This window comes from Podarcis gaigeae (assembly GCF_964106915.1).
Source record: "Podarcis gaigeae genome assembly, chromosome: 4".
Taxonomy (NCBI): Eukaryota; Metazoa; Chordata; class Lepidosauria; order Squamata; family Lacertidae; genus Podarcis; species Podarcis gaigeae.
Window position 1 is genome coordinate 14633622 of NC_139677.1, and position 27429 is coordinate 14661050.

General features: G+C 43.3%; 1 protein-coding gene across 2 annotated transcripts in view; it reads right to left on the reverse strand.

Moving 5' to 3' along the window:
- CLDN10 (claudin 10) overlaps window positions 1-27429 on the reverse strand; it is an 89605-nt gene that overhangs the window by 58527 nt on the left and 3649 nt on the right. The window contains exon 2 of one of the 2 annotated variants that reach the window (XM_083735380.1): window positions 7380-7544. In XM_083735380.1, coding sequence (XP_083591506.1) covers window positions 7380-7544 — 165 coding nt within the window. Of the gene's footprint in view, window positions 1-7379; window positions 7793-27429 lie in introns of those variants that run through there. The other variant, XM_083735379.1, reaches the window with a different exon arrangement.

A 27429-nucleotide genomic window follows, 5' to 3' on the forward strand; every position in this document is an offset into this window, starting at 1 on the left:
GTTACACGGAGCTCCCGTGTAAAACTCTTTGTAGCAGATAGCCATATAGGCAAGATTTCTGGTCTGTATGGATTTGTAGGTGAATAGAATTTAGTGTTGCCTTTTAAAAAATGGTTGGCGCAAATTGCTGTCTTCCTCCAGGTTTCAGCTCCCTCCTCCATTGTTTAAGTTTTAACCACTTTTCTTGGGTAGAATGAACTGCAGCTACTGCAGGCAACACAAACCGAGGCTTCCATTGCAGTTAGAAGGATCAGAATGTTAAAACAGCTTGGCCTTTTGCAAATGTAAAGAAACACAATTTTTTAAAAAAATATGTCGTGACAATTTAGATAACTATTTTTATGCATTTAAGATTTGTTAACTATTTTGCCTTTCTTCTGAAGATGGGAGCAGCTTTTGAAGTTCAAATAGATCGTTTTGCTGCGTGCAACATGTGAAGAGCTTTGCTGTGTCATTCTAATTGTTTATATATGCCTATCTGAGCTCTGGAAGACAACATTCAAGGAGCTGTGACTTTCTGGAATTTTTCCATCCAGGAAAGGAAATATAAAACTCCCGAGTCCTCATTTCCTTTGGAAATCTGAATCGGCTTGTTCGTAATTTTGAACGAATGGGTGGTTTCAAAATGATATATAGTGTGCATCTCGTTGCCTTCTGAGAAATAATAGACAAAGTCCACCTACCTACCCAGTTTAGTCTATAAAGATAAACTATTAGTTAATAAGATTTAACATCTCAAGATTAAGGGGTGTACAAAATAAATGCCCATTGTGTGCTCATGTCCAAAAAACACTTGGTTGAAAGACTTTGGTGCAGGGTGACTTTGATTTAAATCAAAATCGATTTAAATCACAATTTAAAATTATTATTTTTTTAAATCATTTATTTTTTATTGACCCTGAAGCAAATTAATACTTTTTTAAGAGTGTGGAAGGTTGTATGTAAGAAGCATCATGGCCTGTGATATTGATATGCAAAACTATCCCACTTTGCATTTGGAAAAGGCATTTGGGGCTGTTTTGTGGTGTGCCCACAACTAGCAAAAGCTGCTCAGGTGTGTTCATTGTTGATAACAATGCTCCTATCATACCACTTTAAACTCTCTTTAAAACTGTATCCCTGACATTGATAGCTCTATAGCCTGTAATGGTGCCATTTTTGCACTTTTCTTCTTCTTCTTTGCTTTTTAATGAGAAATTTCTACAAAAATTGTTTATCTCCATGGTTATCAATAAATACGCTGAAAAACGAAGTCTTAGGAGAAACCTAGATCTGCACCATGTATTTCTCAATAATCATTGCTTTTTTAGTGGCACGAAAACAGGAAAAAGAGTTAATGGATTAACAATAGATAAAGAGGGGGGGAAATGGTGCAAACGCATTTGATATTGTGCGCCCTCATTTGAAATAGGCTGCTGGATGGATGGTCCTGAGGAATTCAATCGCTAACTTTAATGAGAATATTAAGTAACAGCACTATGCAAGATGGGTGAACTGAGGTAAAATTAAATTTGACATCACCAATGGACGTAGTTCAGAGCTGTGCATGTCTGGACAGATAGCCTGGTACAGTCAAGGTTGGATTACTGCAATGCGTTTATATGTGGGGCTGCCTTTGAAGATGGTTCAGAAACTGGTGCAGAAGACAGTGGCCAGATTGTAGACTGGGGCAGGAACATATTGAACTTATCTGAACATATTGCCCCAATTCTGGCACAACTCAATGCAAAGTGATGATTTTGAGTTATCAAGGCTTATGCAGCTCAGGACCCCAGTAGCTTAAGGGCCATCTCTCCTAATATAACCAACCCAGAACCTGCAGTCATCACCTGAGGCCTTTCTCCATGCGTGTCTTTCACAGCAGGTCCAGTGGGTGGGAACACAAGAATGAGTCTTTTCAATGGCAGCTCCCTGCTTGTGGAATGTTTCTCGCGTGGAAGTTTGCCTGGTGCTCTTTTTATTTATTTTCTAAGAAGTGGGCAAAAAATATTCCCTTTTTACCTACGTTTCTGGCCTTTAATTTCGAATGGTTTTAAGTCCCCATAGCCTCTTTTGGTGGGACAGGATCTGTAAGACCCGTCTTGACATTTTTATAGATGTGTTTTTGAAGTTTTTTTATTAGTTTTGAGGTTGCACTTGGTTTTAGTATTTTGTTAGAAAAGCAACTAATAACAATGAAGTTTCAACATGGCAGATTGGATTTAAAGTGCTTCCAAACTGTTGGCTCCTAACACTACTCAGCCATAGATCTTCTCTTGTAAGCTACCTTTAGAACTGCAATTACATTTCTAGACTTTGGGGTGGGTTATAACACTTTTTGTGAGTATACATCCTTTTTCGTGAGTATACACCCTAGGCCGATATTTATTGATATTATCAGCCTTTTTTGCCTAAAATTATTATTGCGCCTTGCCTGGAGTACTATTGGTCAAGAGATGAGATGGGGAGAGGGTGCAGGATATGTTCAGGCAATGGAGGAAGAGAGCCAGGTGCAGGGAGAAGCCCTTTCGGTGCTTCTTTCAGCCCTTTCAACCGCTCTCCAGACATCAGAATTTAGGAGACTGCAGAAATTAATGGTGACACTGCTGGTTGTTAATCCTTTGTGTTAAATTACAATTTATTTACCGTACTTTGTGCAAAGGAACTCAATGGGAACCAGGGAAAATTTAACCTCATCCTGTCTTCATCGGACTGCCACATTCTGTTAGAACGTTACAAAATGGAATGGGCAATATGTTCCCTCCTAGATTTTCCATCCATCCATCTATCCACCTAACCTGTAACCCATCCATTTATTCACCAAGCATCACAACATCTCAACTGTTTCCAAACGAACGTTTCCAAGGCAGCATACAGTAAAGATGTCAGAAAACAGAATCCTAGTAGAGATAGATATCAATTGCACACATGGCAATATAAAAACAAGTAGTAAAAAGACCTAATTACACAAATTTGGTTTATAGCATTATAAAACAGCTAAGGGCATGTACACACTGTGGGATAATGTACATTCGAAACTGGATGCAGGCACCTTTTTGGGGTGGGGTACACAGGAGTCATCCTCATGCCCTCCCTGTCCCACACTGTTTGTCCATATAAAATGCATTTTGCTGGAAGGGTTGCAATCCATTTTGTGCCGAGATTCCTGCCATTCTCCAGAGGAGGAAGAGACTGTTATGTACTGAAGTTCTCACCCTGGGCCAGCAGGGGGATACTGTAGATAGTTTTCACTCAGGTCCGCATATGCAAATAAGGAATTGAAAGTGACATTCAGTGATTGGATAGTTACAGAAAGTTGTTACTGTTGCTTTGTAGTTGAGCTCTATATAAGCAGGTTGGCTGAACCCTTCAGTTCAGTTCAGTTCTGGCCTGTGAATAAACAAGAGCTGTCTGAAGAATCCCTGTGTCGTCTGATAGGTTCACCCACAACTTAACAGAGACTGTCCTAGGCACTGTGTCTTCCAAAGCCAGCTTGGGGTGTTCTTAGGTCTGCAACTGCTGTTCCTGAGCTTTTTCCTCTTGTGTTTTGGAGCTTATCTGAATATTGTTGGGCCAGGTTACAAAGGCAAGAACTTTATGGTTTGAGTACTTCCTAACTCCTTTCTCTCAGCTTGTCTTCTCCAGACTGCAACCCCTTTTCTCCAATGTCGTCTCCATGGAAGGTAGCCACCGGGTTATCAGCATACCAATCCACAACCAGTAGCCTTGGATCTGAAGGGGTTAGGTCAAGAATGGAAAAAGCCTTCTCCAAGTCCATCTCCTCCTGTCTCTTACTCCTCTGGGGTGTGTGTGTGGTAGGAATCATTCTGTGTGCTGTGCCTTTCACGGCCACCTTGGTGTCTTCTGAGGTCAGAATTATGCATGCGATATGAGAAGCAGTACAGTAACTTAGCAACCTCTGTATACTGACATGCACCCCCTGTTTAGCAGGATAATAATGCACTGGTTTCCAGCCCTTCTTTTGAAAGAGAATTTGCTGTGGCACTCCATTGCAGACGTGCTAAAGAAAAGGGATTCAAATCCCCATGTCTGCAACGATTTTGTATTATGAGATTATCCTAACCGATAGTTTAAAATGCTTGATTTCTGATCAGTGCCTTATTTCACTTAGTGTAATACTATACATTGGAAGTGCTTGCACAGTGTGTTTAAAATTAGCATCGCTGCTGCTGCCAACTCATTTGAGCAAGCGCTGTTATCAGCTTCTTTCTCTGAATATAAGCTACAAGCTCCTAGTAGAAAGAAGTGGTTCAAGGGCTGCGAAGCTTTTTGTCCCGGGGATTCGTAAATGCTTGGAGCACCGTGATTATTATCATTACTTGGCGTGTTAAAACTAAACTAATCTTAAAAGGCTCACAGTAACAAACAGCAATATAGGCTTGCTATGGCCATCTGTGTTATCCTTACTTACTGAAGGATTCGAAAGGGAATTATCAAGATCCCAGCCTCTCCATTCCCACTTGTTTATTGGCTGTGCCATTTTGGCTACAAAAGCAATAGCATTCTTTCCCTGAAGACTGGAAAGAGCGTTTACAAGCCTGAAGGGAGCACTGGTCGGAAGCCATAAATTCTGCATTCCAGGTGATAAGCGAGAAGTCTGTGGGACGGGAGGAGAGTGGAGCCTACCAGTTACCGAAAAAAGAAATGCAAAAAAAAGAGAGAGAGAGAGAGCTGCATTTCGACTTCAACAGCCTAGCCTAATTTCTCCTTAGCTTAGAAGCGGGTGACTGCAGTTCATGGTTAAAAAGAGATGTTATGTACTGAGTTGAATAGGATCCAAAAGGCAGCAGTCTGATTGGTCCTAGAACAGTAGGGTTCAGAATGCAGCAGTCTGATTGGTCCTAGAACAATAGGGTCCAGAATGCAGCAGTCTAATTGGTCCATAGGAGTCACCCAATCCAGCTCCAGGTGGAAGTGAATCCGCAACCTGATTGGCCTACAGGTGAATCCCGGAATTAGCCAATCACGTGGGGCCCATTCTGTAAATAATGTATATAAAGCAGACATTCTGGGGGAACTTCCACTCCTCCTCACGACTATGAGCTGAATAAAGAGCATGAAATCCACTCTCGACTCCGAGTATATTTCAAAAGACTTGAACCACAATCCTAGGTTCAGACAACATGGTAAGCCAAACCTCACTTAGTTGCCACACTAACCTAAAAAGCCAGGGAGGGAGCAAAACAGCTGTGATTTCTTCTTCAGAAGGTAGCACGTGTATGCTAAGACCCGGTTTTGTTTTGTGTGGATGTGGGCAATGACAGCTATTAACCAAGTTGCCCTAGTACACGTGCGACTACTTGGTAAACTGGGAAAATCCATTCCTGACAGAGATTTTTTCCTTTAAAAATGTTTAGGGATACTCTCATTTTGACTCAAGAAAACCACCATTTTATAGTTCAAATTGGGGGAAATAAATACAACAAATGGACAAAAGTACAAAGATTCACAAAATGTTTAGGGGTATGCGTACCTCTGCATTCCCCTAGAAAAAATGCACTGCATATAATGAAGAGAATTTTAACACTCTCTTGCTGTCAGACATATGGCTAAAACTCTCCTTATCCTTTACCCCTCATGTGTGCTAAAGCTCCTCAAAATTAGCATGCTGCTGCTGTCAGAGATAAAGAACTACCTTTTCCCTAGAATGTGGGAGGCCTGCAGTATTACTTGTCTCAAATTTTCCAGGTACAAGAAGACTATTAATCTCAAGGAAGCCGCCACTGTAACAATCCCTTGTTTTGACAAATGAAGAACAACTGTGGTTCTCCTTAGTTTGGGTAGAATAGATCAGAAAGGTCAAAAATAAGTAAGGATGGATTAATAGGCACAACGAAGGATAATGATTTTTCTTGGCCTCTATTCCGTACTGTACAAGAACTGAACTATTCAGGTTGAGCTCTTTAACCCCAAGGTAGCTTTTGCCAACACTGATGCATTAACTCTCCAAGTAGTAAGGCAGAGCGTTTGTTCACATCCAGTAAATTTATAGATTCATGATCTAGATCCGTTACCTGGATTAGCCGTATCGCCCTATCATGGACATAAAGTTCGTCCTCAGTGTGGAAGCATCTAATTGTAGAGATCCTGGATCCATAATTGTTATTTCAAAGGGTTGCAAGCAAGTAGATTTATAACATTTTAATTTATTTCAAAAGTATTGCAAGTTGCCTGTTACTGCTACCATTTTGTATTTGATGTTAACAGGTATTACTGACCATGTACATATAAACATGGTTGATGTATACCAGGGCTGGCCACCTCCCAAGAGACTGTGATCTACTCACAGAATTAAAAACCCCTTTTAGGGGTTCAGGTTTAGGAAGGAGGAAAGCCAGATTCTGTTTTACCAATGATAAAGAAAAGGACCCAGAGATCGACCACGATCTACCAAAACCTCCTGGGGATCTACCAGTACATCGCGATCAACCTGTTGGACATCCCTGATGTATGCTAAGAAGCCTGGCAATGTCCTTGTTTATGTTTATTTTAATATTATTTTTTATTAGTTTTCCAGATTATTACAGATCAGACCAAATTACTTTAATACAATTTCTTAGAAAAAAACAGGTTCCCTGCTCCTGTTGCAAACGTATGTCCATCACTTCCTCCTGAACTGAACTGGACAAGGGAAAATAGCAATTAACTCTCCCAACACACCAGGTCTGAGAACAACGTTTATGAAGGATTTGAAATGGATTTTGTATTTATGATAAATAACACAGGTGCTGTATGTAAGGAAAGAATAAAGGTCAGCTGTGACTATGGACTACAGTCAAACCTTGGTTGTCAAACGTAATCCGTTCCAGAAGACCGTTTGACTTCTGAAACGTTCGGCAATCAAGGCATGGCTTCTGATTGGCTGCAAGTACTTCTTAAACTCAAGCGGAAGCTGCGTCGGACGTTTGGGTCCCGAAAAACGTTTGAAAACCCGAGCATTTACTTCTGTGTTTTCGGCATTTGGGAGCCAAAATGTTTGAAAATGGAGCCGTTCGAGAACCAAGGCTTGACTGTAACATCAAGAGAAGGATTAAGTGGATATTAGCGAAGAGATGGTTACAGGAGGAACTCACGTTTGATTTCGTGAGTATTGAAGACCATAAGGAGCAGAAATGGCAGCGGCGGCAGCAACGAAGGGAGAAAAGAGCGGTGGCCAAGAAAACAGGGCTTATGTTAGCCTCCCAGCGGTCCCCCATTCCAAATCTCAAATGTCAATGTGCACCAAGCAATGTGCACCAATGTGCACCAAGCATCAAACAAGCATCCTAATCTAAGCATGTACCCCCCTCTACAAGTATCACGAAAGCCATATTCGTTCCCCATCTAACAAGATCCACACATACATATAGATACCCACCCTCTAGTTCCCTTTCACTTACTCTCTATTTTGAAGATGGTCAGGTGAGGTCTGCAGTGAAAAGCACCCAGGGCATTTCCTGCACAATTCATCCAGAGACCCTGGAAGACCCACGTCGCTGTGATCACAGACGAAGCCCTGCTGGTCACTTTCCATTCGTTTGAGACCGTGGCTGCAATAATCGCTCCTATTCCACAAAAACAAAGGGCGAATGCTATAATCTGTACTCCGGACATGTTCCCAGGGTGAAATCTCCAGCAGTTTATTCTGCCACAACGGGAAGAGGAGCACACTTTTCGCTGTCTAGTACAACATTAGCAAATTACACAAGGGAACAAGTGTCAATGCAGATGCAAGTTTTGTTTTTTTTCATGTCTGGCTAGCATCTGAAATCATGAGCCTCAAGCTTTTGCGTGAAGAAAGGGTGCACCGTATATTTAGCAACGGCAACAGATAGCAGTATTGACGTTATTAATTTGCAATTCCAGGAAGGCTAGTTTTTGAAAAAAAATATATATATATTTCTCTTCTGGCATTCTGTCATATAAGTTAATGCTTAATTTTTAGTTAAGCTCAAACGCAAAACAGCTCATTGCTAAAAAAAAGAAAGAAAAAAGTGCAGAGTCCAAGTTGCACAGTAGCACTTGACAATTATTTTAGCAAAAGGTCGTGAAAGAAACTCAGGCGTGCTTCAAGACTGGCTCCCTTCACCAGAGTCGTCGCCCCTCCCCCGTCTTTAAAGGAATTGCATAATTAAAATGAGTCCTGTCTTTAGCATATACACATCACAATATCTGAAGGTGCTCACATTGCCTATTGATTTGTTTTACAGATGTATTGTGGCATCATCCAGATGTGAGTTATGCCAGGAACTTGTGAAATGACCAGGGCAAAGTGGTCGTTCTCTGCCGGCTTTCCATCTGTAAAATATGAGTATTATGGACCTACCTGACAGACTGCTAGAATTATAAAGCTGAATTATAAAGCTTTCTCCCCCTTAATCTCAGTGTTAATGGAGATCTGCCCTGTGAGGTAAGCAAATCTTCTTGTGTTTTTGTCAATGTCAACATCCATTTCCCCTTGTGCTTCACCATTAGCTCCAGTGATGAATTCTGCCTAGGTACTGTAGCCCTATACTAGACTTCAATTCTCTGCTACTATAAAGAATGTCTGGGCACATACATACCCTGAGGAATATGTATCACTTTTCTTTTGTATTAAGTTCTTTAAAATGGCACAGCACTTGATATAGTTCTTCCTTTCTCAGACATCTGCAAAACGTATTCTAATATACGGTATATATTGGGCAGTTCATTTTTGAGCCTAGTATGCAATGAGGTCTTTCAAAATCATCCTCAAAGACTTGGAAATCTGGGGAGATCTCCTTTGACTATTACGCCAGGAAGTGTCTCCTACTAAATCCTTCCTCATTTTCTCCAGTCTCCGAAAGACGAGTATTTCTATTTTCAGTTTCCTCTATCCAGAGTGAGGGCTTTGTGTTGCCAGGATTGGTGTTATGTGCTCCGACCGCCTTGTCCCTGCGAGGAACCTGGCTGGCTGAATTGTGCACAAGCTGCACTTTCGGAACTATCTTCAAAGGTAGCCTCATGCAAAACATATTGCAGTAATCTAATTTACAGGCTACCAGAGCATAGGCAGCAGAAGTTAGGCTGTCCCTTGTCCAGATAGGGGCGCAGCTGGGCCACCAGCCAAAGCTGATGAAAGACATTCCATGCCACTGAGGCCACCTGGACCTCAAGCGACAGTGATGGACCCAAGCTGCATACCTGCTCCTTCAGAGAGAGTGTAACCCCACCAAGAGCAGGCAACCTCCTATCCATCTGGTCCAGGAAACCACTAATGGTGCCTTATCTGAATTGAACACTCTATTGGCTCTCATCCGGTCCACTACCATCCTTCCAGCACATCCATTGCCACACATGCAAAGGAGAAGTAGAGCTGGGTGTTACTAGCATATTGCTGACAACATCCTCAGTGTTTTCTTGTAGATGTTATGTGGTCTAAACCACCAAGCATCTTGGGTTTGTTGATCAGAAGGTTGGTGGTTCAAATCCCCAAGACGGAGTGAGCTCCCATTGCTCTGTTCTAGTTCCTGCCAACCTAGTAGTTCAAAAGCACGCCAGTGCAAGTAGATAAATAGGTACCACTGCTATGGGAAGGTAAACGGCGTTTCCGTGTGTTCTGGTTTCCGTCATGGTGTTCCATTGTACCAGAAGCTGGCCACATGACCCGAAAAGCTGTCTGTGGACAAACGCCGGCTCCCTCGGCTTGAAAGCGAGATGAGCGCCACAACCCCATAGTTGCCTTTGACTGGACTTAACTGTCCAGGGGTCCTTTGCCTTTTCTTAATATCACATGGACCCTGTAGAACCCAACATTGAAGACTCCATTTTAGAAAGATGCTCTTATGTACATTTTCAAAATTCTAATTCATTCATTCAGCCTTCATTGGCATAATAAAATTCTAATTCACAGTGAGTATAATTTTTCAGAGTTATGAAAGTTTTGTTTGAAATGTCACGATCAATATATGTATGTCCTGAACTGCTTAGTATAAATGAAGAGAACATAAAAAAACCCTTTTAAATTGTGGTTACAACAGTGAGCCCTCTTGTTAAGAAAAGCCCTGTGGGACATCATGGGATGTCACTTAGAAAACAGATGCAGACAATTTAGCAGCAGTACACAAAGTTCTGTTCTCTAGATGCTTCATTTCCAGTAACATGGTGAAATTTCCCATGCCTACTGTATCTTCTAACTTTTGGACCATTTCAGTAATTTTAGATTGCATTGGGAGTAAAGCTGTAGATCAATCGACCATTACTTTGTACTGCAACTGTTTAAATTGACTTCCATGGTGGCAATAAAGTACACTTTTCCTTAGCACCTGTCATCATCATCATCATCATCATCATCATGGTCAACATAATATTTCATTGTTAGGTCACCTAAATATGCTAGACTTTGTACAGCAGTACTTTTAAGGCAACCCAAGGGCGTGTCTGGCTGGCTGAAACCCTGAAAATTATATCCACACAAAGCTTGAGGGCAAAGCTTGAGAAAGTTAAGAAGATAGATCCTGATTGACTTGTCTGAATTCTCGACTAAATTGAGGTAGGCCAGATCTAGAAAGGCAATGCTTATATTCTTAAATTCCTCTCATTTCCTGCCGTTTAAACTATGTGTCATGCTAACATTTCCCCTGGAATTATGGAAGTTTTTGTTGTCACTGCTTAAAAAAACCCCAGACACAGAGACTGCAGTATTAACCAAAATACTAGTGAAGAGAAGGGCTTCCTAATCATTTTTCTTCCTGGTTTTTTTTCCCACTCAAGAAGGCGAAAGGTACAAGTACATGTCTCTTTTCCCCCCTCGGGGTGGTGCACTGGTTGGCAGGGGGAGATGTGATTTGCACCAAAAGAGGCAGAACAGCTGCATGAAGCCATTTCCACTGCTGTACACAAGCTGGGGTGGGGGCAGGCTGCACGCGAATCTGGGACCTGTGAGTTTAGTCCTCACTGATCGCAACCCTTAAAAGTCTTGAAGTGGGAGGAGGAGGAAGTTAATTAATAATTTTGAGTAATTTATTTCAAGTTAAAAGCTAATGTGTTAATCTATTTGAACCTTCCTTTTGTAATCATGCAGCACGGTAATGCGTGAATAACAACTTTATCCTGGTAGAGAAATGGTCCTTTGGATTGTCAGGAGGCTGGCGGGTCACATAGCTTTTGGTAATGATCTCTCTCGTATTACTGCCCAACCCTGTTAGTTTGCATAAGTTCCATAGAAGAAGCAGTAAGATGGACACGTGACCTGGACTTGGGCAGGCCAAGTGAAACACAGCAAGAAATGAAACATATTATTCTTATTATTCATAATAAGAAAAGAGTATTGGGAAACAATTCATAATGAATTGAAAAAAATGTTTAAAAGTACTTTTCCAAAACAACACCACCACCACAGAGTCCTTTTTGTTGGGGATAATTCAGACGGAAATTCCCAGGTGTCAAAAAAGGTTTTTTATGTATGCCACTACTGCGGCCCGTGTTTTGTTAGCCCCAAAATGGAAAACGAGCAAGGTCCCAACCAAAGAAGAATTTGGCAGCTCAAGCTGACAGAATATGCACAGCTTGTAGACTTAACATACATAATAAGGGAACAAGAAGAACATATGTTTAAAGAAGATTGGAAAATGTGTATTGAATATATGGGTGGAAATTCTGTACATTTGAAAACGTGGGCAGCAGTAAGATAAATTCAACAGTGTAAGCTTTGATGGCTGTAATAACGGAATACTGAATGGTTTAGTTTATGTAAAATATGCAGGGATTTAGGTTATGCAAAATGAACCATGGAAAGAGAAGAAGGGAAGTCATTGATACTTTGTGTTGTTGTTGTTATTTAGTCGTTTAGTCATGTCTGACTCTTCATGACCCTGTGGACCAGAGCACGCCAGGCACTCCTGTCTTCTACTGCCTCCCGTTTAAATGAATATTCTAAAATGTAAAACAAAATTTAATAAACATTATGGAGGGGGAGTGGGCATTCACCAGCTTTGGAATCAAACCTGAACCAAGCTGGGGTCTGACTCTCTGGCTACTGCTCATTTCTAGCTCAGCTTTCATACACTCTGCTTTTGTCTTCTAACTACCAGCCGGGTGCGGGAAGAGGCCCAGCCCTTTGCCCTCTGGCACACTGCAACTTCCTATGTATCATAAGACACAGCTGGGAGAGCCAGTGTGGCGTAATGGTTAGAGTTTTGGACTAGGACCTGGGAGAACAGGGTTCGAATCCCCACCCAGCCATGAAACAACCTAGGTGATCTTGGGCCAGTCGCCATCTCTTAGCCTAATCTACCTCACAGGGTTGTTGTAAGGATGAAATGAGGAGGAGGAAAACCACATACACCACCTTGAGATCTTTGGAAGATAAAGGCGGTGTTATAAATGAAATAGCTAAATTAAATAAAGAAGGTACATCGGTGGCACTTAGGTAGGGACGCAGGTGGCGCTGTGGGTTAAACCACAGAGCCTAGAGCTTGCCGATCAGAAGGTCGGCTGTTCGAATCCCTGCGACGGGGTGAGCTCCTGTTGCTCGGTCCTTGCTCCTGCCAACCTAGCAGTTCAAAAGCAAGTCAAAGTGCAAGTAGATAAATAGGTACCGCTCCGGCAGGAAGGTAAACAGCGTTTCTGTGCGCTGCTCTGGTTCACCAGAAGCAGCTTAGTCATGCTGGCCACATGACCCGGAAGCTGTACGCCGGCTCCCTCGGCCAATAAAGCGAGATGAGCGCCGCAACCCCAGAGTCGGTCACGACTGGACCTGATGGTCAGGGGTCCCTTTACCTTTAAGGCCACAAAGACACTTACCTGACCTTTTCAGGAATGAAACAGATTTTAATCATTGCTGGATCCAGGATCCCAGGATTTAGAAGGGACTCAGGCATTGTACACACTAACCCCCTCCCCGCAACTCACAACTATATTGTCTTTATGCTTATGTCCAATCTGCTCCGATCTCATCACCATAGGACCCAACTCCTAGAGGTTGAGGTCCCTTTGGCTCACCCCCTTAAATATTTGAGAGGGCTGCTTCCTCAAAGTTGATGGGCATTGTCATTCAAATGGTGTGCAACTGCCACGTCGTGTGATCTATTATCTGGGATGGGGCTTACTTGCCCCCCTTCCCAATATTTTTTTTTCAGATTGGCATCCCTGAAGCAGTTGTGGAAAAGGCCTTGGTCCAGTTTTACAGCATCTGTTTCACATGCAGGTCTCAGGTTTGGGCTGGGAATGTCTATATGAAATTCTTTTTTTTTTACAATAATATTTATTATTTTCCATACATAAACATAACAAAAGAAAGAGCCAACAATAATAAAGAAAAAAGGATGAAACGGAAAAAGAATAAAGAAAAGAGAACATATAACATAAAATACATCAAATCACCACATAAACAAAAACTTAATTAATTAATCAAAATCCATCTTCATAAACATATTACTCGACTTCCTCAAATCTCTTCCGAGTTTCTTAGTAATTATATATAGCAGTTTCCAATATCATTATTTCATAAAACCGTATCACAGTCATAGTCCTATTTCCTAACTTTTCTTATCATACATTTTCTTATTTATTTATTTAATCCCATTTTAATCCTAGGCCTAATTGATTCTTTCAAGTGATTACTGGAAGAAATTTAAAGACTATTTGAATAAATATTGTAATATTGAATAGTCTTTAAATTTATTCCAGTCTTCTTGGTATTCCTCTTCTTTCTGGTTGCAGATTCTCCTGGTGAGATCAGCCAGCTCCATAAACTCCATCATCTTCATCTTGGGGAATGTCTATATGAAATTCTGGAGATCTGCTGTCAATGCAACTAAATGCTCTGCTAGTTGGACTAGCGATTTGTTCCACTATAAGTAAGAGTCCTATGTGCCAAAACCTTATGAGGCTTCAGAGTTGAATTAGTTTTCTAGTCTGTGCCAGGCAGATTTTGGTTCCTTCCCCCATTGTTTTAATGCTTCAATGGTTCTTTATCTTTTAAGTTACAAAAGGGAACTCCTTTGTCAAAACTTCTTTCTCTCCCTAGGTCAGCAGGGAGCCACTGTCACTTGGCCCGTTTTACAGATTAAACATTCCTGCATTGGTAACGATGGAAGCATCTGCAAATCTTTGGATCCAATTTTCCAACCGCTCCAAATGTCACAGCGCATTCTTCCTCGCGCACTGAGAACCATCTCCCCATTTTCTTCATGCGCCAGTTGAATTGGAGCTTTCACATCCTCTGGGAACGAGAAATGTTGTTTTGGACTTCAGAAGGCCCTCTTGTCTTTTATGCTGCAGTCTAGAAAAGCTGATAGAAATTCACTTTCTTTCATAGCATGCCAAAGTACTCCATCTACCTTAGTGGAAGGCAAAAGCGTGAGCAAAAATGGTAATGTAGCAGTTGAAGAAATATTGCAGTTCTATCTATTCCTGTGTTCGTGAAACACAGAGGTGGCCTTTGTGGCACCCTATCTAGATCAGTGTCTCCCAAACTTGGGTCTCCAGCTGTTTTTGGACTACAACTCCCATCATCCGTAGCAAGCAGGATCAGTGGTCAGGGAACTGTAGTCCAAAACTGTAGTCCAAAAACAGCTGGATACCTGTTTGGGAAACACTGTTCTAGATGCTGTTTAATTCTCAGCTTCCATCATCCCTATTAGCCATGCTGGCCGGGCTAATAGGATCTAGATAATACCATGTTGGCTTTCCCTGATCTAACAATTATACTGCCTGCCTTTCTTTAAATATCTGGTAGTTAGGGGCAGCTACCCTGGAATTACATGACAGCAAGAAAGCAATTTAGTTTATATTCACCCCTGTTAAAAATCATACTAGAGACTCAGCTACATTAGTTTAAAAAAACCCCCAGTATATTGAATGTGTTATAAGCATGCAACACCAGGAGGCGCTGTAGAGCAGAAAACTTTTCTATGAGGTTTTACATAGTTTTGTTTTTCCCTTTTTTTGTTATAGCGATGTAATTTCCGACTTATTTATAGTGGTTTTTCCCCTGTGTGTAGATCCACCCCAGGACTGCCTCTGAATTAGAGTTGTGTTGGCCTAGCCAGACCACCCCTTGGTCCATGAGAAGGTTGAGCAATTCTCCTTTCAAAAAAATCTGATGTTTTAACCTAATGCTCCTAGTGAGGAAGTCTGGTGATACATTTGGACATTTCTGTGGTGCAATTGCATTCTCCCCACGAGGATGAGCTGTAGCACAGACTTTGAGCAGAGCAGTGAAGAACAGAGACAGAGCCTTGTAAGCACTGACTCTAGCATGCCTGTCAGGGAACTGCCATCGGCTCAGAGGCGAGGAATAGAAGGGCAGTAGTGTTACAGGGAACCTCTGAAAATCTTGCGAAGCAGTTCCTCTTCTGGGGGGGAGGAAAGCCCCACCACTAGTGGGGAAGAGGTGCAAGGACCAGAAGATGCTGGTGGGAGCCTTAACACTGCTCCTGGGCAAGCCGGACAGGAGGGAAACACGCCTTTGCCATTGCCGATCCTGCACAGTAGCCTAAGGTGCAAAGAGGAAAGGAGAAGGTTGGGGGTAACGAAACTCTTATGTTGGGGAGGTCCAAAAAAAGACCACTCCCGGATTCTGCTAGCGATTGAGCCAGACATGAGCTTTGGAGCTCTTCACTGTAAATAGTTTGCACCAAAATAAAACCTGTAAAACACAGGTTTGGAGTCCTGCCTGGTTACTCTCGAGCAACCGCAACAGCCATCTGACAATGCCAAATAATTTTGCCTTTTTTCAAGTTTTGTGTGTTTGAGAGAGAGAGAGAGCAAGTATTAGAACGATTCCTGGATTAGCCAACCTGTAACATATCCTTTCATAGTTGACATCTTTCATTTTAATACTCAAAATAATTAAGAGGTGGCATACGAGAAGATTTAGAGGGCTCTACGAGAGTAAGATCAACAATCTCAAAGAGGTGATTTTAAAAAGATGGCTGAAGTGTAGGCACATTGTGAAGGTATTGTTTTCTGCAGAATAATAATCTCAATGATTCTATGCCAACTTAATTGCTTTCCTTTGGGTTTTCCTTCCTGGTATAATCATACTTGAACTGTTATGAAACCATCCACTGCACATCAAAAAGATGTGTGCTTCTAGGGATTAATATTGGTTACCTTTGGTTCTGCTCAGATCAACCTTTCAGTTTGGATTCCTCAGAACTGTGGCAGGCCACACAGTAACAGGGGGTTACACAATTTGATAACTTCATGTAAACCATTTACCTGAATGATACAGGGGGCACTTCCAAGCTGTTGCTATTTTCGGCTGAGATTCAATGGCATCCTGCCAAATTCAGGCTGTGAAATCATAGTAGATTGGGAGGTCTTGCACAGCAAACCTGCTTCCTCAAAAGAGCAGACTCAAGAAGCAATGGAGTCCATCTCTGGAGGTGAAGTCAAACAGCTGTGTTAGCAGTGACCTCGCTTGGGCGCAAGCCTGGGTATTGTGTATGGAGGTCCTGGGCTGCCCAGATGAGAAGACCCCCTTTTGGCCTCATTGATGTGGTCCAAAGGAAAGCAGAGCAACATGTTTGGCACCATTGCGGCTGGAGTTGCTAGTAGATCTACAAGAAGCCACCCAACTGTCTTAAGGGCTCCTCTCTGGATTAGTGTAGGGTTTACTCTTTAGCCATTTCTTCTCCCAAATATGCACCATGAGGCAGCAGAGGTTCAGGGTCAGAGTTATATGGAACAACTGATTGGTTCAAAATTGGGAAAGGAGTACAACAAGGCTGCATATTGTCTCCCTGCTTATTTAACTCATATGCAGAATTCATCATGCGAAAGGTTGGACTGGGTGAATCCCAAGCCAGAATTAAGATTGCAGGAAGAAATATCAACAACCTCAAATATGCAGATGACACAACTTTGATGGTAGAAAGTGAGGAGGAATTAAAGAACCTTTTATTGAGGGTGAAAGAGGAGAGCGCAAAATATGGGCTGAAGATCAACATCAAAAAAATGAAGATCATGGCCACTGGTCCCATTACCTCCTGGCAAATAGAAGGGGAAGAAATGGAGGCAGTGAGAGATTTTACTTTCTTGGGCTCCATGATCACTGCAGATGGTGACAGCAGCCACGAAATTAAAAGACACCTGCTTCTTGGGAGAAAAGCAATGACAAACCTAGACAGCATCTTAAAAAGCATTGACATCACCTTGCCGACAAAGGTCTGTATAGTTAAAGCTATGATTTTCCCAGTAGCGATGTATGGAAGTGAGAGCTGGATGCTTTTGAATTATGGTGCTGGAGGAGACTCTTGAGAGTCCCATGGACTGCAAGAAGATCAAACCTATCCATTCTGAAGGAAATCAGCCCTGAGTGCTCACTGGAAGGACAGATCCTGAAACTGCGGCTCCAATATTGTGGCTACTTCAGGAGAAGAGAAAACTCCCTGGAAAAGACCCTGATGTTGGGAAAGATGGAGGGTACAAGGAGAAGGGGACGACAGAGGATGAGATGGTTGGACAGTGTTCTCAAAGCTACCAGCATGAGTTTGACCAAACTGCAGGAGGCAGTGGAAGACAGGAGTGCCTGGCATGCTCTGGTCCAGGGGGTCACGAAGAGTCGGACACGACTAAACAACTAAACAACAAGAAGAAGATGGGCTACCTTCCCAGGTTGATGAACCTTCACTTCCCTCTACGGCACGTGCAGAAGCTGCCTTCTTGGCCGTTAGACCCACTCTAGGTCTCGCCTGCTCAGTCTTCCAGAGCCTGTCTTTGCATGCAGGGGAAGTCCCTAACTCACCGAGGTTTGAGACCCATCAGCTACCCACACCTGGTTTAGCCGGCCAGTCGAAGCTGTTTCCCAGGGTGCAGCCGGCGTCACATGCTGACAGCTTCCAGGAGCCACAGGTGAGATCTGAGTGCAGGGTGGGGACCAAAGGTGGACAAACTACCCCAGAAGATGCTACTCTTCCCCTAACATCCCATACACTGTAGGACCCATGATGTCTGTAGTCTGCAACAGGTCGCCCCCCCCCCCCCCCCGCAATTAAAGCCATGGGAATGTTCATGACACAATCCCCTTCACTGCAAAAAGCAAAGATTTCCATTCCAATTACAGCAGCTGAAAAGTCGGCACTTTATATCCTAGCAACAAACCGGCAGCCCCAATGGAACTGGAAGCCTCCATAATGTTCTCCAATCTGCTTCTGTTAAGCCTTTAATTGAAGAAGAAGAAGAATCTTTATTTGCATCAGCCACTAGGCATAGCAATAAAATAAATAAAATGTACTGAAGATAGCAGTAAAAACTAAACTACATTTTGGGGGTTTACATCAATAATCAAATAATAGATCTTATTCTAATTACCCCCGCTAAAACCATTCCAGGTTTTGCTGTCACCGGATCATCTTGATTTGCTAAAAGAAAGGACACAGTAGCAGTGGTTGAGCAACCCGGCATGGACAGTAATAGAGAGGTCATAGGTCATAACCTCACTCCTCAAATCTTTATAAAGAGTGCAAGCTAGAAACACATGAGCCACTGACTCAATACTGCCATCTTCACATGGACATACGGTAACTGTTTTTCCAGTGGATTTTTTTTGAAATCAACCCTCAAGTCCAGCTGAAGGCAGCATATTCAATCTTGCGAAAGTGAAAGCGCGTCTGTATTTTGGATTATTCTGCTGCTCGATATCATATAGGCCTTGTCTAAGTACAGTGGTAAAAGGTAAAGGTAAAGGGACCCCTGACCATTAGGTCCAGTCGCGGATGACTCTGGGGTTGCGGCGCTCATCTCGCTTTATTGGCCGAGGGAGCCGGCGTACAGCTTCCGGGTCAAGTGGCCAGCATGATTAAGCCGCTTCTGGCGAACCAGAGCAGCGCACGGAAACGCAGTTTACCTTCTCACTGGAGCGGTACCTATTTATCTACTTGCACTTTGACATGCTTTCGAACTGCTAGGTTGGCAGGAGCAGGGACCGAGCAATGGGAGCTCACCCTGTCGCAGGGATTCGAACCGCCGACCTTCTGATCAGCAAGTCCTAGGCTCTGTGGTTTAACCCACAGCGCCACCCACGTCCCTATAAGTACAGTGGTACCTCCGGTTAAGTATTTAATTCATTCCGGAGGTCCGTTCTTAACCTGAAACTGTTCTTAACCTGAAGCACCACTTTAGCTAATGGGGCTTCCCGCTGCTGCCGTGTCGCCGGAACACAATTTCTGTTCTCATCCTGAAGCAAAGTTCTTAACCCGAGGTAATATTTCTGGGTTAGCAGAGTCTGTAACCTGAAGCGGTTGTAACCTGAAGCGTATGTAACCCAAGGTACCACTGTAAATTATTTGCTTTACTGAAGCCCAGTGTTAGTAAATGTTGTAGGGATAAATCAGAAAAGTAAAGCTTTTGGTTGACAATTTTAGTCCAAGCACTCTCATGACAGTCTTGCGATACTAAGAGTAGTAGGCCAGTGGGGTTTAAATTTAGGCGAAGCCAGTAATTAAATGTCCTATGCCAAATCTGTAATTCGACAGAGGGGAGGTTAGCCTCTAAGCGCAATGAAGCCTTTAATTGGCTGTGACCAGCTGTCAGCACTTCTCTTATCATCGCTAAATCTGAGCATGGGAGAGAGATTTCCCCACGCAATTCGGACACAAAAACGGTCACGCTTGCAGGCACAAGGTGAGAAATGCAGGCAAAAATGTAATCTCTCTAAGGCATGAGGGTAGCAGAGTCAAAAGTTCACTTCTGATATTGTTTGGCACACAGTAGGAGAGCATACAGCTTGGGACTCACCAAACTGAACCGAAGCCACCAGCCATCATCTGTGTTGACCCGCCATGTCACAGGCAGGTAGCACATGGGCATAGCCAGGATTTATGGCGCGGTGGGGCGACAGGACAGACACCTGTCCTGTTCCAGAACTGAGCTACCTGCCATGCAATAGGTCAGTTTGCAGAAGCCACGCCTATCACTGAGTTGGGTTGCCAGTTGCACCGCTAGAATGCACCACAAAATCATCCAAGTGACCTCAGCGAGCATTTCAATTTCAGATATTCTCATTATTTCTACTTTTAGTTAAGTATTTTTATTTACTTGATTTGGGGGGACACAGCTGCCCCCCCCCCCCGCCCTGCCTACACCCATAAGGCTGCATAAATGGAAAATCTATCATATTTGGTTGGTTGGCTGTGTTTGATTTGACTGGTCACATCTGTAGTAAAAACTGCATTCACTCACAAGCAGACAGCCCATTACACAGACGTCTTCTTTTCACAACTGACAGCAATCTGAAATTGCTAAGTGTTTACTATCAATGTTGCTGAGCCATGGTGATGGCCGAGTTTGCATCTTTCGCTCCGTTCAGCCTTGCTCTGCCAAGAGTATTCAGACAAAAAGCTATTAAGGACACCGCCTGCATGTTTTGGGTGCGCCTTCCAACAAAGACTGGCCCTTCCTATAAGGAAATATTAAACCCTTAGGATTAACAACAGCCACAAAAGAAGCCTCTCCAAATACTTAAAAGGCTGGATTCCAGAGCCCAGTGTTATGCACAATAGAAACTCTGCCAACAGCAAAGGGTATATTGGAGTTTTATAAAAAAAACTGTAAGAAACTTTACATCCCAAGGGAACAATTCTATGCACAAGAAGCTGGCATAGAGGAAGCCACTGTAAGTTACGCCAGTGTAAAGTACACCATGTGCTGCTCTGCCTGGCAAGAGGGAAAACAAAATAGTGTTTTAAGCCGGGTTGCCAGGTCACATGACCAATCTGAGCAGGCTTAGGGAACATGCAGAAATGGCGAAACTTACCTGGAGAATATACCGTATTTTTCGCCCTATAGGACGCACTATTCCCCCTCCAAAAATGCAGGGTAAATGTGTGTGCATCCTATCAGGCAAATGCAGGCTTTCGCTGAAGCCTGGAGAGCGAGAGGGGTTGGTGCGCACCGACCCCTCTCACTCTCCAGGCTTTGGGAAGCTCTCCGCAAGCCTTGGGAGCCCGGCGCGAAGTTGTGCAGCTCTCCCACAGCTTGCGGATAGCAGCCTGCATCCCGAAGCCTGGGGCGCACTGCACAGCGCACCCCAGGCTTCGTGCAGATATCGGGCAGCCCCACAAGCTCGGGGGACAGCGGGGAGGCAGAGCGCCCCCATCCCGTTGTTCCCCAACCTGGTTTGGAGGCTGGCGCTGGGGAGAAGCGCGCTTCTCGCCAGCGCCAGCCCCACAAGCTCGGGGGACAGCGGGGAGGCAGAGCACCGCCATCCCGCTGTTCCCCGACCTGGTTTAGATTCCCCGACCTGGTTTTTTTCCTTTATTTCCCCCCCAAAAAAAACTAGGTGCGTCCTATGGGCCGGTGCGTCCTATGGGGCGAAAAATACGGTACTCTTTTTTTAGGGCACGGATGGCAAGATAGGCTTGGTGTCTTACAGAATTTTCGGCTGTCAGGGCGGCTTTGTAAGCATTTTGCAGGGTTTTCTTTGCCTCAAAGCAGATGTAATCAAACCAGGGTTTATTTGATGTTATTGGTTTAGTTGGTTCTTTTCTCTGTGGTATTAAAAAGATAGGGTTTTAATTGTTGGAGCAGGCTCTCATACTTGGAAACTGGGTCCTCAGGCCTAGGATTATTCCCAAAGCCAGTTAAAATTGTATGGAGCTTTTCAGAGGTTAGAATCTTCTTCAGTTCTTCAGTGCAGTGGTCCATTTGACTTGACAACCAGGTTGCTCTAATGCGGTGATCTCTGCAGGGTATACTGTTCTCAGGAAGGGTGACTCATTTAACGGACACCTGGAGGTGCAAAGGGAAGTGGTCCCCCTCAATGAATGGGAGCACTTTTAAATTCACTATTTTTGTTAGCAATTCGCTGTCCGCCAACATATAATCAATTGTGCTGGATCTTACCCCAGACATGAATGTATATTCCCCGGGGATGTCGCCCCTGGTGCAACCATTTAGGATGTGAAGACTTAGCTGCCTAGAAAATTTGAGGAGGCAGGCTCCAGCAAAATTTGAATGCTGATCCTTCGACTGCCTTGGTAGTTGTAAAGCCTCCGGACCAAAGTCGTCAGGGTACCCTATTTCTTTCCCTGTATTTGGTTTCTAAACTGGGGTCATCAGGACCTAACCTTGCGTTTAGGTCGCCCACCAGCAGGACCTTTGCTCCTGGATAGCCTGTTAGCAGTAACCTGACATAAGAGTCCAGTCTATTTTATAAAAGAATGGGAATGGTTTATTGACTATTTACAGATAAACTGCAAACAGATAAAAACATTAGCAGGATTATTGTAATAACCGGCAGTTTCATAAGCGTATTTATTTAAAGTAGATAATTAAATGAATTTGGATATGCAGAAGATATTAAAAAATAAATTTAAGGAATCACAGAAAGAGGGGGAAGGAAGTCAAACTTTGAAATCTAAGATTGTAAAACTAATGAAATGTATAAACTTGAAAAGTATAAATAAAAAGTTTAAAAAAAAACAAAATCTGAGCAGGCTTAGGATCCAGCCTAAGTCCCCCCCCCCCCCGATCCTCAGGGGGCTAAGCAAGTTACGCTGGCATGTCTTTGGCTGAGCCAGGGTTGGGGACTTAATGACGACTGAGCCTAAGGTCTCAATCTCTGAGGATCTTGCCATCGGACTGCCCTCTAAGTGGCAAATGATTGTCAGAGGTTGTGTGTGTTTTGTGTTCATAGCCTTCACATTGGCTGCCTTGGGGAGGGGGGTTACAGGTTATTGTGCCCCTGTAACGCCCTTGTGAGTGGACTATGATTGCATCTCCTGTTTCCTTTACAGATGATGGCAAGCAATAGACGGCATTCCGGAGGAATAAGGAAAATAGACAGTGGATTCTTAGCAACTGCTGGGTGTCTCCCATGGCTGTTCTTTATTGCGGCCAGCAATTTCCAGTTTTTCTTCTGCCTGAGGTAACTAGGATGAACTATGTGGTCTTCAGTTTGCAGGGGGACAGCTTTGTCCTGCTACATTTAGCAAAAACAAAAACAGTCTGACCCAAATGCTGTTTGTATCCGCAGGGGCTTTCAATTAATGCAGACGTTGTGTACTGTGCAAGTTGCACAAAGAGCTTTCTGCAAGGATACCAGTGATACAAGACCAACTATAATTCATGGTAGGTCTGTTTCGATTTCGGGCACCGGGTGGTGCTGTTGTGTTATTACCTTATAAGCAGCACTACAGCGACACCTACTGATGGAGAACATGCATTACAAAGCAGCTGCCACGTACCGATCAGAAGCAACTCACACCCAATACAGAAAGGATTTGTTTGAAAAAAGGATGTACTCTTGCTCAGTCACATTTGAGTTGCTTCAAGCATTACTGAACTTTACTGAACAAAACTGTGCAATCTTCTACAGTGGTACCTCAGGTTACAGATGCTTCCGGTTACGCGATTTCGGGTTGCGCACCACGGCGAACCCAGAAATACCAGAATGGGTTACTTCTGGGTTTCGGCACTCGCATGTGCACAGAAGCGCTAAATTTGCGCATGCGCAGAAGCGCCGAATTGCAACCCACATGTGCGCAGATGTGGCGCTGTGGGTTGCGAATGGTGCGGGTTGCGAACGTGCCTCCTGCATGAATCACGTTCGCAACCCGAAGTTCCACTGTATTTGCTTTGAAACTCCCTGTCCCTTTCTATTCTAGTCCTCATTCCCTATATAAAAGCATTCTGGTCCAAAAGAAACAAATACACATTTTTTCACTATATTGGGTGATTGTAAATTCATAAATTGGGTGTATCATTACCTCCAAGTAACACTTTAGGCCATGGTACTTGCCAGATATTGTAAGGATCCGTGTTAAGTGCTCAGACGATTGCTGAAACATGCAGATTCCTATGAAAAACACTGGCTGCAAAGTCGAGATGTGCAATTGTGTATGTGTTGGAAAGGAGCCAAAATCACGAGTGTCAGGGAACTGACATTGGAGCCGAGTGGAGAGGTAAGGCTCCCTAATGATGCCGGAGAGGGAACCAGCAAGGAGAGAGAGAGAGCTTCCGCTGGGGAAGGAAACCAAGGTGACACCAGGAAGAAAGGAGAGGCTGAGAGTACTTCGGAGGGGAGGCTCCGAGACTCTTCCATTGAGATCAGTGAGGAGAGCGCAGGACCACCCCTTGGCACACCCACTCTGTGCAGAAGGCTTCCGCGCAGAGAAGCGAGGCGCAGATTTTCTGTTAAGGAATTCTTATGTTGGAAAAAGTTTAGGAAACGCCCACTGACGGATGCTGCCAGTGACTGAGACAGTCGCGCTGTTAGGGCTGTCAAACAGGAGAAAGGTCCAGCTATACAACCAGCTCGGAGCAGTTTGGAATTTACGCACAAGCAACCCCAATTCCCATTACAACGGGGTTTCTTTGACCTTTCTTTATAATCCCCAGGTGTTGATGGTTGCAGCGGCACTAAGGTGATGCTAGGAAGCAGTGCAGTTACCTCTCCACCGGCAGAAAAAGGTGCTACTGATGAGAGAGGTATAAGGAGGATGGGATTGGGTTGGGACATCAGAGCCTTTAGATCTACAGGTTGGTCAAAAGTCTCAGCTGTACCAACCCTTGAGCAGCCTCAGCAAAAATGAGCTTCTATACTGCTCCCTGCTAATGTGTTTGTTAGCTGATACAGGTGTCTGGGGCAGGAATAATAATAATAACAACAACAACAACAACAACAACAACAACAACAATAATAATAATAATAATAATAATTTCTATAACGTCCTTCATCCAAAGATCACAGGGCTGTTTACAATATAATACAAGGAATGGTTACCTTACATCCTACAAAGGTAATGGGTGCTTCTTGATGCTCACGATTAAACGGTTCATTATTGGGCAGAATATGCACTCATTTTCAAATTATTTACTAATTTAAATAGCAATTAATCCCGAAGTAGGTTTACAAAGCCAACGGCACAACATTGAAATAAAAACATTCCCAATTCAAATTATTGGGAGAAATAACAGGGGTGTGATAGCTGTCTGAGGCCCTTTTCTGCTCCGAGATCAGTACGGCTGCTCTCAGGTTATTTTAGGATCCGTTTGATAAAAACGATTCTGCCATGAGTTGTGTTGCCATATTTTGCAGAGCAGAAAAGAGGAGACAAGGGCCGACGTCTGCTTTTAACTGTGGATGGCTATGACGACTCTCATTTTACAGACCCATGCAAACGAGGACGTGTCCTGAAAAAAGAGTTTCCAATCTACTTCTACCACACAGATAAATTTTATCAGGGAGATGCTAGCTCCTGTTTATTTTCTCTCGTCCGTGTATCACTCTTGGCAATGATGCTCTTTTTGGCATTGAAAAGTCACTCAGCTGCCCTTCCTACATGCTTTGCTCTTGTCTGATTTTGCTCGACCATCTTATGATTCTGCCGACTCATGTGGCTTTTTTTTTTAAAAAAAATTGTTTGTTTGCGCCACCCATGTCCCTATGCTTACACACACACACACACACACACACACACACACACACTCATGCCCTCTAAAAGTCAAAGAAAACTCTCCAATAGTTTCTCGATAGCAGCCGTTCCATCAGGCTTTACACACACACACACACACACACACACACACACAAAAAAAAAAACAGTGATCAGGCTTTCTTAACATACCTCACTGCGTTTTCAACACTGCTTGAAGTCTGGACGTGCACATTGTTTGCACACTGCCTAATTTTTGTCACAGTGGCTGGATGGAACTGCCGATTTCCCCCTAAAACAGCCTTGAGTTCCCAGATGGAATCTACACACACACACATATATATATATATATATAAAACCGCTCTGAAAATGCTTTTTAAAAAAGCGGTTTTTAAAAATACATTGAATTTTCCATGAGGCTCACCATTGCCATCTAGTGTCACATTGCATATTGCACTTAAAACACACTTAAACTGTTTTCATCCAGCCCTACGAACACTGGCTAAGGGCAGTGGCGTAGCGTGGGGGGTGCAGGGGGGGCCGTCCGCATCGGGCGCAACATCTGGGGGTTAGGGTTAGGGGGCGCAAATCCACGGGTTAGGGGGCACAAATTACTTGCCTTGCCCCGGGTGCTGACAACCCATGTTACGCCACTGGCTAAGGGGGCTTAATATTGCAAGCCGGTTGTTTAGATATTGCAAACGGGACCTCGCTAATTGCTGTTGCATCCAGGTAACTGAGCAGGACTCCCCAATTGCTTGCACAAAGTTTGCAAGGAGCTTACTTAGGTGATGCTAGCTACTTCGCCAGCAATTCTTTTCTTTTCTTGATGAGTTGCTTCAAGCATTGCCAAACACTTCCAAGCGCATTTCTCCATTCCAAGTCCCAAATCGTACCGAGTCCCGATTTTGTGAGTGTGTAAAAGCAGCTTCATTGAACCAGAGCGCCAAATCATCCTGGGCTGTTTTTTCTGCACCAGAAAGCCCGACTTTGCAACAATCCCTGGCCTGGGGACCATCGCAGCCCAGTTTGATCCATGCTTTCTCGGGAGCAAGCTGCCCTCTACCACTGTGAATCACGATGTAAACCCAGAGGATATATAGATCTATATTGATTAAGGTCAATAACTGGTTGAGAAGGTAGGAAGAAAACAGAGCACATAAAACACGATAGAACACATTAGAAGGGGCAAGAGGAATATAAAATGGAAGAATGGTATAGGATATAGCTATTAATAATAAATTAATGTGCCATTAAGGAAAGACGGGGAATATGCATGAGAAATGATTTTGAGGAGATATGGAAGGCGTTTGTAGAAGTTGTACTGTTAAAACGGAAAGGGGTCAAACCATCGTAAGAGGTTAAATAGTTACAATGGAATAGTCTCAGGGGTGGGGTGCACATTTTTATTATTACTTATTATTACTTTGTCAAAATAAAATAATAATAAAAAGAAAACAAATACAAAAAGTAATACATTAAGTATACTATTAAAGGTAGAATTAACAATAATGTGAAACGTGAAAAATATAAAATAATTACTTTAAAATGGTAAAAACAACGTAAGGTGTTAATAATTTTAAAACTAAGGAAGGATCCTGTGATCCTTCTGTGCTGCCGCACAGAAACCCAGAGATTTACACCCCCCCCCCATTTCTTCCCAACCTTATACTGCATATAACACAACAAATGTAACTGAAGAATCAGAAGAGATCATGCATGTGCTTTTGAAAATGAGGGGAAATTATTATTTTTTTAAAGAAGAAAAGGAGTGTGTGGCAGCCCCCACTATTTAAAAAGCCCCCACCCCTATTATATCATTAGACCCAGATCTTAACCTATGAAACTAGAAAAGAGCAAAAAATATCAATGTTTGGTCCAGATCCTGGGTACTGCACCCTCACTAAAGGAGGCTGTATGGAGGATTCACTAAATGACGTGTGTACCTGAGCTTAAGGCCTCAAATTCTCTTTATCTTATATGCTGCTTTATTACAAAAATGACGACTAGACTACTGATCCTAAACTGAATACAGTAGTTGCCCAACCCCCCCTTCCAGAACCCACTGCTCTCGACTGACTCGCATTCAAACTCCCTTTCAAATCCT